Below are 11983 nucleotides of genomic sequence, written 5' to 3' on the forward strand. Positions count from 1 at the left end.
CTGACATTTGCATGCATCAATAGGTGGGAAGAGATGTGAGCTGGCAGAGATACACCCACCCTCTTCCACTGCGTGCTGCTGAGCACACCAGCGTGCACCTGTCCCCTCTGCAACGGAATGTTTCTACACCCTTCGAAACTCTTAGCCATCTCCTCCGCTTCCACCGTGGCTTATTTTGGGTTAATAGATGAGACAGGAAGGAAAAAGGACGGAGAAGAGATGGAGCAGTGATAGGTAATGAGAAATGACTGAATGAGTTCATAACAGAAGAGGGTGGAGGTTCGGGGGGAGGAGGGGACAGACAGACGGGGGTGTGAGAGCGGACGATAAGCAGATAGCTGGCGTGTGAATGGGAGTGACAGTGACAGAGTCCCATGCAAAGATAAACAGCCCCGGTGCAGCCCCTGTAATGGCTGTGCACGAGTAATTTGTCACTCTGTGTGAAAAGCAAACAGCAGGAAAGGCAATGGCAACACTTTGCACTGACACTTACCATCGGTTAGGATGTCTAACCAAGCTTTCCCATCCGTCTGCAAAAATGTCTGGTGCAGCCCACTCCCCTGGTCAAGAAATACACCGAGTATAAACTATATAGAGCTGCACCATATCTCATCTCAAAGATTATGTTCAAGATTACAGTGTTTATAATTTATTTAAGGCCTTTTACCCATCATTTGACCCAGGATCAAGTGATTATGAGTAGTCTGAGTTACACATTCAATAAGTCTGTTAAAGGCCGTGAGCAGAGGTATGCTGTCATAGAATTACAAACCTTCTGGGATAAAAACAAAAGAAACAAAACTCCCTGATTTCTTTTGCTAGAGGTTTAGGAACACTGACTTTGCGATGAATGCCATTCTTAATATTTTATTTGACAGCATATGAATCACAGTGTCAACAAATTTGCTTTATATGAATGTAAAGTAAAACAGCCAGTCCTGGAAAATTTTAATTGTCTCGCCACCATTTTGGACTAAATGAGAACAGCAGTGATTTATAAAAAATCATATCTTATGTGTGAGCACTGCCATCTTGTGGTGGACTGTAACACTACACATATGTTTATTAAATAATAGTAAAAAAAAAAAAAAAAAAAATTCAATATTGAAAGCAGCTGTAAATAAATTTCCAGGTCTGTCAAATACAAAATACACATCCTAAATGTGTAACTTTGAATACTAAAATGCAAAAGAGATAAACTAATTAAGTTTAAGTTTAAATTTACATTTCATAAATGTAACCCCAAGAAATGCAACAATGCTACATAATGAAAATCCAGCAGCTCAAACAGAGAGAGAAACAAACAAAAGAACATTAAAATGTGAAGGCCCGTTATGATTCACCTTATCTGTGTAATTAAATAGTTATCAACCTATTAAAATGCTTTCTGTAGCACCCCCCATATGCGGCAGGTGCGGGTGTAACACCCTCGGCCTTTTCCCTGAGATGGGCAGGAGCTCGCCGTTGGCTTTCATCTCGTCTATTTTCCTGGACAAGTCAGCGTCGGTGTCGATGACCATGGTGCACCTTTGGGCGTAGCTGACCAGAGTCTCTTCCCCTTGGCGAAACATGCCCACCAAGGGCACCATGTCTTTGCCGGCCAGGTGCAGCTCGGCGATGGACGCCGTGTTTGCGATGGTGTTGCGGTCGATCCCCAGGTGGCGGAAGGCTTCGCTCATGCTCTTCTTCCTGATGAAGGCGGTCAGGACCTGTTTGTAGCGGTGGATGACGTACTGGACGCCCGTGGCTGTGGGAAAGGAAAGAACAATGTGATCAGAAATATGACGCTGCTTTTTCATGCATCGGCACAGTGACGGTTTGATGACGTGGTTAAAGATTATTACCTCTCTTTCTGCTGTAGTCTTTCCCTTTCTTCGACCTTTTCTTGTCCTTGTGGTGTTTCCGCCTTCTGTGTTCGCTTGAGGCGGCCGACACTTCAGATGAGTCGGACTCTTCAGAGCCGATGACGTTGCTGTCTGATGAACTGGAGGAAGCTCTTTCTCTTTTCCGAGATTTGTTTTCTGAGTGTGGCACTTTGCTGGGTCTACTGGCTGTTAGACCAATGAAAAAGAAAAAGGGGGTAAACAACATAAGTCTGCTTCTTTCTGCCACCTTTCATTCAGGAGTTGCATTATTATTATTTTTTTTAACTGTTTTTTTTTCAATGAATGAAACAAATAAACTAGAAATAAGATAGATGAAAATATAGTAAGATACAGTAGGTGATCAATGAAAATACATATATTTTCTTTATTGCAGTTGCAGGTGTGCTCCACATACAGTAGGTACTTAAACTTTATTTTGTAAGAACAAATTAGATCTTGATTTTGTAAAACTGTGACATGTTGGATAAGAACACTGAGTACGTAAGTAAGCATATGCGGTACTCACCCTCATTTATAATGATTATTGAATTATAACATAGCCTAAAAAATCTCTCTGCTGCTGTCCACCCGCACCTCCCAAAAAAAAAAGAAAAAAAAAAAAAGGGGGCGGCCTGAAAAATTCCCCCTTGTCCAAAGTGGAGCATGACAGAGTTCAAGAACCACCGCCTTAGTGTAAGTCAAACAGTCTACGCTGTCAAACACTGACCTTCAATCACTGGATTTGGCGAAGCAAATGTTGGCATGGAGCGATTGCTTGTGAGGTTTTCGATCTGGCTCCTCAGGAACTTGCGGTCTTGCATCAAGTCCTCCACCTGTCTCTCCAGTGCGGCAATGCGCTCCTGTTTACTCTCCAGCATGCACTGCAGCTTGGTGATAGTCAGCAGCACTCTCGGGGGGAGGGTTTCTACGTGTGAGGCAGCTAAAGAAAAGGAGACAGGCATATGGAGGCACAAGTTTTGTACCTCTTTGGCAACAACACCCAGGTTTAAAGGGATACGCCAACATTTTGTTTTTGTGTCGTGCCTCACTCCCGAGTCCATGACAAGCAGATAGACACCATCCTTTCGACTGTGCGTGCAGTAACAAGGAAGATTCGGGCAGAGCTGGCGCACCACTAATTAGCTTAGCTCAAACGCTGGAAGTGCATAGTTAGCCTGCCTCCTACCCGACCCGAAGTCAGAAGCTGATTTCATTTTAGCTCTAAACTCTGTAAATATATCACTTTATCGACATTTCAAACATTTTTAGGTGAGAAAGTAGCCGTTTAGATCAGCAGTGTGTCGTTAATTTGTCTAAATACCAACTGTTAACAATTTTGTTTGGACCTATGGTTCGGACGAATTCGGCGCTACTCAAGCTAGCCGTTGTGACCAACGCACTTGCAGTTACTTTCATAAAATAAAACCCCCGTTGCCCTTTACATACAGAAAACCATGACGATAAAATTTGTGCTTTTACTTTGAAATAGGAAGCTAACCTACCCTTGATGTAGCTCGCTTGAAAAAATAAAGCGTCTTTGCTTGAACCCTCCATTTTGACCGATCTCGTCCCGTTAGCGGCATTTGACCGCTCAAGATGCCTTACTGGAGAGTTTTGTCAGCTCTGAGACGAAGATCGGCCCGCCGGTTTCCGTTTAGAGTTGCTGAAGAGTTTCTCTGATGACTTTAGGTGGAGGCAGGCTAACACTACCTATGCACTTCCAGCGTTTAAGCTAAGCTAATCAGTGGTGTGCCAGCTCTGCCCGTATCTCCCTTGTTACTGCACGCACAGTCGAAAGAATGGTGTCTATCTGCTTGTCATGGACTCAGGAGTGAGGCAAGACACGAAAAAAAAAATGTTGGTTATCCCTTTAATGAGCAGCCTATAATGTTTATCAATCATCTGTATGAATATCAAAGTGACACTGTTCCTCACCTGACATGGCACTGCTGGGTGTGTTATCTTGGACGGCGTCTGTCGAGGCTCCTGATTGGAAATTCTCCCACTTGATGATGCGGAGCTCATCATGCTCCTGCTTGAGCCAGGCCGGAGAGCCCAGCCTGTCCTTGGTCCTCACCGAGCTGGAGTCGATCTCCACGCACGGGGAATAACCCGACGGCTCCTGCTGCCACACAGACATCTCTCCGCACCTGGAGAGGGACAAAAGGTTGTGTTGTGGAAATTTTTAGGCCTGCTTGAGTCAAAAAAACAAGACCAATGAAATATCATGTGCAATGATTTAATTAATTAATTAAAAAACCCTGACCCTTCTTATACTGACTTCTAAGCCTCTGACAATCACCTTACAGTCATAGGATAAGGTACAGGCAATAAAGTAATCGAGATACAACACATGTTTCTCAGATGTTACCCTACAGGTATACAATACTGTCATAAGTCAGATGGTTATCTTGTGGTCAACTGGTCATTCTCACTTCCTACAGATGGTTTAACACACCAGGCTACAATATGTTATACTAATTAATCTAACAAACCTCCACAGAATAAGACTCCATTGAAACTTCCACCACAACTGTCTTGTGTGGGTCATATAGTATAGAAATTCTCTGTTTGAGCTTGTGAAAGGTTTTCCATAGTGTTGATGGTGTGTGTCATTGTCAAAACCCAGAACTAATATCCTGTTGTGATGGAATGACAGTCTACTACCGGTATTTACTTCCAGCCACTCATCCATCACATACAACTTATCTGTGCAACGTCACAGGGGAACGTTACTGAATGTTAACACATTTAAAGAGGAACTATGCAAGGTTTTTAGCTTAACTGTGGTACATGTTTGCCTTAATTTAACAGCTTTGGAGTAATTGTGATGGTTGAATATATGACATGTTGTTAATAGGGAAAATGGAGGCTCTGCCTTCCACGTAGTGACTCTTAGCTGAAAAACAACTTTGCATGATTAGCGCCGTCGCCCCGGTGTCCCAGCTCTCGTCTTTGCGGACTACAATGCAAATGCGCCGCATAACGCAATTAAGATTAAACTACACAAACATACACGTCATAACATCGTAAATGATACTACGCCATGTACTGCTGATTTATTTCTGGCTGGCTTCGTTGTAAACAAATGCACATGGCCAGGAGGAGGGTTAGCAAAACAACGGAAAAGCGACCAGACTTGCATAGTCCCCCTTTAAGTATATTCTAAAGAGTATATACAATAAATCATATCAAAAAAAGGACTGTGCTGACTGAGTGTACCTCTTCTCTGGATTGTAGCAGTTGGATTTCAGTATAGTATTTGAATCGTGGACGACTGTTAAGACGGATGAAAAGGCACTGGCACACTTGTTGCACCAGCTCCTCTTGCTGATGTGAACTCGACATAACAATAATGCCTATTGTGCAAAGATGCTGGTTAAAATTTAATCATTTTATTGTAATTGATAATTCAGATGCTAAGATGCAGTGACTCAGAGCCTCAACTTTATCAGTCAATAACAATGATAGAGGGAGTGAGTACTGTAAGTGATAACAAAAAGGACCTGTTGAGTTTCAGTAAAAGTAAAGGTCAGTATATGTCACATTAAATATTATGTGTAGACAAAGAGCGACTTTTAAAAACACGTAAATCGATTCATCTTCACTCGATCTTTCGACACTGCAGAGCACTCAGCGCTCCCTGAGCTTCTACAGAGCATGTCGCTGTTTCACAGAAGCATTCACATGCCGCTGCAGTGTTTGCCATCAACAGCTGGCATCAAATAAAGTTGGTCTGAAGCTGTCTCCCGGGGCAACGAGATACGGATCTTGTAATTATGAGATGTATGTATCTAGTAGTTAAGAGATAAAGATGTTATAATTAGATGTTTTTCTGAAATATAAGATGCAACATCACAATTACAAGACACACACACAGGGGTCATAATTACATGATACCACTGCCAGTTTTTGTGTGTAGTATAGCTCTATACAAAATTATTCAACAATGCCTAACTAAAGAGTGACTCATCATGCTGTAGTACATGAATAATGTTTTTGCAGGAATTCATTTTCTGCAAGAATGACTGCATCAAGTTACATGACCTCCTGTCGCTCAATATTAAAATAATAAAGGCAGGAATTACTTCATGTGATTATTTATAATGCAATGGACCATCAAGTCAGTGAGTGTACTGAATATGCACAAAGGCCAAATACAGCTGAGACATAGAGTAATGTGTAGCTGATAATTGATATTCAAATAAAGATGTTATTTTCACTTTGGCTGGATCACAGCAAACTGATGTAAATAGACATATGGCTTAACTGTCACTTATCTTTCGTAATAAATATAAAGCTCCACTTCTTGCATCTCATAATTATAGCTGTCATAGGTTCAGCTGTATTTTTTTGACTTGAGGTTCTTTCCACCGCTGTAAACATTATGCTACTTCATTATTTTGCTTAGAAACCATTTTTTTCAATTGGCCAACATTATGAAATGTTTACAGCCATGCAGCTGACATTTCTCATCAGGTCAACACCACAATGTCAACTTGGACACATTTCAGATTGCATGACTTTACTGTCAACAATCCTGGACTGGTTTAGCAGCTCCTGTATGTGTGTGTGTGTGTGTGTGTGTGTGTGTGTGTTAGGGGTGGGCGATATGGCAAAAATATCATATCACGATTTTTTTTAAAATGAAGTCACGATTTCGATTTCATCACGATCTTAAATCGAAAAAAGAAAAACAGACAATTTAGGCAAAAGAACCTTTCTGAATAGATTTTAATCTAAATAGTTGCAGTTTTGCCAACATGTGCAAACAACATAGTAAAAGGTAAACAACAACACTCTGATAAAGTGGACTCTTGCAACATAAAAGGTAGCTTTCAATAAACATGAAAGTAAAATATTAATGAAGACATTACTGTTTGTTTTATTCAACACAGTCATTTTAACAGGATTTTAAGTGTATCAAAACACTAAATAGCTGATTGAAAAGTGTCAAATAAAGTAACTTATCTCTTTTAGCAAACTTTGCAAATGTCCTTTGTTTGCGCTTTGCAGCATAGAACTGCAATTTATAGAAAGTGCCCCAGACGATCCTACGATCTCTGCACTTTGGCAGATCGTCTACACGCTCTAATCCTTCACGATCTAATATCGTCATATCGCCCACCCCTAGTGTGTGTGTGTGTAGCAAGGGGGCAGTTGTCGGTCTGAGAAGTGAAGCTCACTTCCGTGTTCAAAAAACTGCAATCCCCTTGGCTTCCTCTGGGGGCTGGTGTCAGAAAGCAGCATTCCCCATAGACCCCCATGTTAAAATCGCCGACTTTACATCCTCAATAAACATGATCAAAGCCTGGTGTCAGAACGTTTTTTCGTCTCAATCGATAGTTTCTACCCCCGCACACACTCTGAGGGGGGTGATTTTTTTTTAAACTCTACCGTTTTACTGTTATTAGGTTAAAATTCTGGCCAATTAGGGCGCGGAAACGTTGAGTGACAGGTCCGAGCAGCTCCGTGGACAGCTGCTTCGAGGCCAGTGGGCGGGTTCTCGGCCGGCCAATCCAACATGGCGCTGTTCAGGCCGCCATATTTGAGTCACAAAAACAACTCCCCAAAACAAATGGGTGACGTCACGGACGCTACGTCCATTCTTTTTACAGTCTATGATGTGTAGGCTACATACAGAACAAAGCCATTGATCCGAATAGGCTGACAGCCTACGTCTTATATTCTGAAAACTATATTGAGGATAAAAGCTGTAACATGTAAACATCAGTAGTAAAAGCCACCTATTTGCATACAGTACATGCAAACTAATAATCAGAAAAACAGAAAGCAAATGTATTAGATTCTTCATTCACTATTAATGAATTTAATTAAACTTAAAGCAGACTTTGGATTTAATCCATGAGTGAATTTATGCATGTGATTCTTCATGAATTATGGGAAATGCATGAAAGTATCAACATCAATAGATGCACACTCAAATACGAGGACAATAATATATTAATCAGGACTGAGGTATTATCATAATCATAATAAATGAATGCGTCTTCATGTCTTCTTGGCTCATCTTCTGAATACTGCAATCATCATCAACTGCTTTCCATGACATCATCAGGTTTTGGCGGCCTCTCCTTCAATTAACGATTGGTGATTAATGAGTGACAGACAGACAGTCATTGCTGCGTCTGTGTGATTTCCACTGCTGCAGTGTGCAATGCAACTACCTTTGTACTTAATAATGGGAGACGAAACTAATAGCGACCTAATCATTTATTAAACCAGATCCACATGAGTTCACGATATATCACGCATGAATACATTCATTAGAACACCATGAATCATGCATTAGTTAGGCATTAATTAAGCATGAGCTGTGGATTTACTGCTTACATCCCAATTTTATCGGAGGACAAGCCCTTATGCTTTTGTTGTGTTGCTTTGTGCTGTGGATGCAGAAATGCTGTTGATGTTATTTTATGTTAACAATGGTGTTGAATTGGACATGGATCAGAATCACATGATTGAGAGAAAGTGTTTTTTTGTCTTTCAAATCCACTGATACAGTAGATCAGTTTATATTAATACATTATTAGGTCTTAACACACATGGAGATGGATTTGCAACAGATCCATTTAACTTTTAGGCAGATAAAAGAGGAGGTGAGTGGGAAGCAGCTATTTCACAACATAATAAAGGTATTCATCTTTGTGTGTCTCCAAGATTAATATCTAAAAGGTCTAATATCAGTGAGGAGCTCAACATTGTCGTTAGAACAAGAGCATCCCCACAGGATAATCCACATCCACTTTTAAAAAGGTTTCGTGTAGAGACCTGCCCCTGTAATTTGCAACTGCCTAAGGGCAAGGCAAGGCATCTTTATTATATAGCGCACTTCATACCAAGGGGCAACTCAGTGTGCTTTACATAAAGACAAAACATTTAGGCTAACAATAATCTCACTGAAATATGACATCATTTTACTGTTACCACTAAAGTTGTGGTCAGACACCTACCGACATCTACATCTTTTCTCTGTTTCGTAGAACTTTTTACAGTTGAATATTTGTAGGTTTCCAACTGGTGTCACACAAAAAGATGTTTGAAGATTACTGGTGTATTGTGACAGGTATTTTTAACTGCTTTATGAAATATTTACATATTTATGCATGTTAAAAAATCTGATTTATCAATCAGATATGATTATATGCAGTGAATTAAAAATAATAGATAGGTTACAGTACTTCTCCTATACTTCAAGTCTAAAAACACTGGATTGCTCCTATAACTATTCAAATGAATTCAAAGTTACTCGATCAGCCGTTAACAATGGGATCTTTCATTTTAACAGGAATCTATGACACGCCTTGCATTCATAAATGAGATCATATCATCATTCATCATACAGGGATTAAGAATTACTAAGAATAACTCAACTATGTTCTGCCATGTTAACGTTGCTTTTTTTGATTGGTGCCTGCAGAGAGACGTGGTGCATTCAGGTGCATGACACCTGGATGCAGGTTTCCAAACTATAGACGAAACTTGTATTTTGCTATTTTGTTGTTGTTGTTGCAGGAAGTGGACATCACTGTTTTACTATATGTTTCCATGGAGATGAAGATGATGGGACTCCTCTCTGGAAGCATGTGCATGCTGCAGTACCCAAACACAGCAATAAATGAGTGCTGCAGTGATTAATCTGCTCCCAGCACTTGACATGAGATGTAACATGAGAATTACTCTCATCTAACAAGGCTGCAGTCTGAACAGACATTTTGACACATTTTAGTGATAACAAATTGATTAAAAATATATTAAGTGCAACAATTCAACACCAAAATCAGCAGGCCTATTATATCAATCACTAATGATTAATTAGCCCTGCTTAAATTGACAGTAGGTTTCAAAAACACATCTAACATGACAGAAGTTATAAACCATGCAGAACACACAAAGCTGTAATGTTTAGAGGCTTTAAGGGGCCAGCCATTTCTCCTTGCAGTGCTGTTAATTAGCTCCTACCAAGATGGATGCTAATGACTGTAATTACCAGGGAAGAGAGGGGAAACGGTGCAACAAAGCCAGTGAAACGCAGAGAACAACGTAGCCTACCTTCTAGAGAGTCCGGTGAAGGAAACAGGCTCCGGTGATGTTCCTGTGTCTGAGCCGCTGGACGCCGACAGCTCGGTCTCACTCGGTCTCCAACGTCCAGTTGTTCACAAATATAAACACAGACGAGCGACAAAAATGCAGGACTACAACAGGCATGTCTGAGGGAGAGGCGGCGCCACACGGCACTGACGAGACCGGAGCACTACGCTGCCTTCAGGGGCTCAGCGGGAAGTCGGATTTCTTAGAACTATATTAAAGGATCATTCCGAAGCGATAACAATGTTTTTTTGTTTGTTTTTTGTTTTTGTAGTAGTGGCCTAGTACTACTACTACTACTACTACTACTACTACTACCGTGGTTCTACTTAGGCTATGTGTAGTAAGATTGTTATTCGAAGAACCAACTATTTTCCTGAGGCTTGAAAATAGTTTTTCAATTAATTGTTTGGTGCAAATGTCAGAAAATAATGAAAATTTTCCCCTTAAAGGTGATAGCTACAAGTTTAATTCCTTCTGGCCAGTAGTGTAGAACTCACACTGCCTGCTCTCGCTCCAACCTTCCGTTTTACTGGTTGCCAGTTACACATGACATCAACGTTCTAATGCTGTTGCCACAGAGATCATTCCATGCCAATGTTGCCAATGTAACCAGATGTAAATATTTACATATTTCGGACCCGCCAAAATTTATTAAACAATTATTTATATAGGCTACTATTTTTTAAAAATTCAGTAAAATTAATACTTTTATTCTGCACCCCTCTAGACATTCTGTGGATGCATTATTTTTGAAAAATGAATCCTTTTGATGAAAAAGTTGTAGCTATAACCTTTAAGCTAATAGGCTCTTTAAAAGACCCTTCTTGTCCAAAAGGAAAAGTTGGTGCCAGACAGAGCACTGTGGAATTTGAAACTATGAAAAACAAGTTGCGCTAGGCTAATTAATTTTCCATCAATACAGAGGTTAAATAATCATAATTCTTATGTAATGTCATGTATGATAATGAGCTTTAGTGTACTGGTTGTTTAGTACCTACCAGCCTATATAGAACGTCTCTGCTAGTACTGACCAAGGGGGCAGTTGTCGGTCTGAGAAGTGAAGCTCACTTCCGCGTTCAAAAAACTGCAATCCCCTCGAATTCCTCTGGGGGCTGGTGTCAGAAGGGAGCATTCCCCATAGAGCCCCATGTTAAAATCGCCGACTTTACATCCTCAGTAAACATGTTAAAAGCCTGGTGTCAGAACGTTTTTTCGTCTCAACCGATAGTTTCTACCCCCGCACACACTCTGAGGGGGGTGAATTTTTTTTTAACTCTACCGTTTTACTGTTATAAGGTTAAAACTCTGACCAATTAGGGCGCGGAAACGTTGAGTGACAGGTCCGAGCAGCTCCGTGGACAGCTGCTTTGAGGCCAGTGGGCGGGTTCTCGGCCGGCCAATCCAACATGGCGCTGTCCAGGCCGCCATATTTGAGTCACAAAAACGACTCCCCAAAACCAATGGGTGACGTCACGGACGCTACGTCCATTCTTTTTACAGTCTATGGTACTGACAGGCTACCCCAGTTCATTCATAAATGTACACATTTCCGATGGTACTTGAAAGCAGCATATAGGGGGACGTCCTTCCACAGGCTGCCATGATCATACACTGCATGGCAGTTATACAGTAGACCAAAACGATTTGACAGCTGCTGGATGTTTGATAAGGTTGTCCTGGAAACCACAATGACCTGTACAATAGGTGGGCTGTTCTGTTGCCATGACAACTGCATCATTATGCATATAACGTAATCCACGGCAGCTGATATGATTATTCAAACTTCACAAAGGCTTTCAACACCTTTCTTTCAGCAGCTCTTTGGTTATCAGTGCAAACAGAGGGGGAATAGTGAGGGTAACAGTGGAAGTTGGTGAACATGGTCTCAACATGGGATTGAGCCTACATTTAAAATTATGCATGCAAAACAATGCATAATTTAAAAAAAAAATGGATTTGAGAGTGGGAAAACTTAAAAATTCACAGTTAACACTTCATTTTCA

The 11983-nt window shown here is 40.8% G+C and overlaps 1 protein-coding gene across 2 annotated transcripts; it reads right to left on the minus strand.

The window, feature by feature from the left end:
* Nucleotides 1-859: 859 nt before the first annotated feature.
* Nucleotides 860-10123, minus strand: LOC146966855 (uncharacterized). 2 transcript variants are annotated; one of them, XM_085763919.1, is made up of 5 exons: nt 9942-10123; nt 3801-4015; nt 2593-2805; nt 1845-2051; nt 860-1747 (listed from the first exon to the last, which is right to left on the minus strand). In XM_085763919.1, the coding sequence occupies exons 2-5, from the start codon at nt 4003-4005 to the stop codon at nt 1368-1370; spliced, it is 1005 nt and encodes a 334-aa protein (XP_085620045.1). In that variant the 5' UTR covers nt 4006-4015; nt 9942-10123; the 3' UTR covers nt 860-1367. The 2 variants fall into 2 exon arrangements, with proteins under 2 accessions (XP_085620045.1, XP_085620044.1); XM_085763918.1 differs by having other exon boundaries at nt 882-1747; nt 2593-2850; nt 9942-10115.
* Nucleotides 10124-11983: the final 1860 nt, after the last annotated feature.

Source organism: Trachurus japonicus, chromosome 20 (assembly GCF_045865225.1).
Source record: "Trachurus japonicus isolate A0001 chromosome 20, Traja_1.0".
Classification (NCBI taxonomy): Eukaryota; Metazoa; Chordata; class Actinopteri; order Carangiformes; family Carangidae; genus Trachurus; species Trachurus japonicus.

Bases quoted from the DNA above. Each gene is read 5' to 3' on its own strand.
- LOC146966855 (XM_085763918.1), bottom strand. From the start codon at position 4,005: ATGTCTGTGTGGCAGCAGGAGCCGTCGGGTTATTCCCCGTGCGTGGAG. The intron at 2,851-3,800 runs GTGAGGAACAGT...TTGTTGCCAAAG, and splicing joins ACCCAGCAGTGCCATGTCAG to AGGTACAAAACTTGTGCCTC. The intron at 2,052-2,592 runs GTCAGTGTTTGA...TTGGTCTAACAG, and splicing joins GCCAAATCCAGTGATTGAAG to CCAGTAGACCCAGCAAAGTG.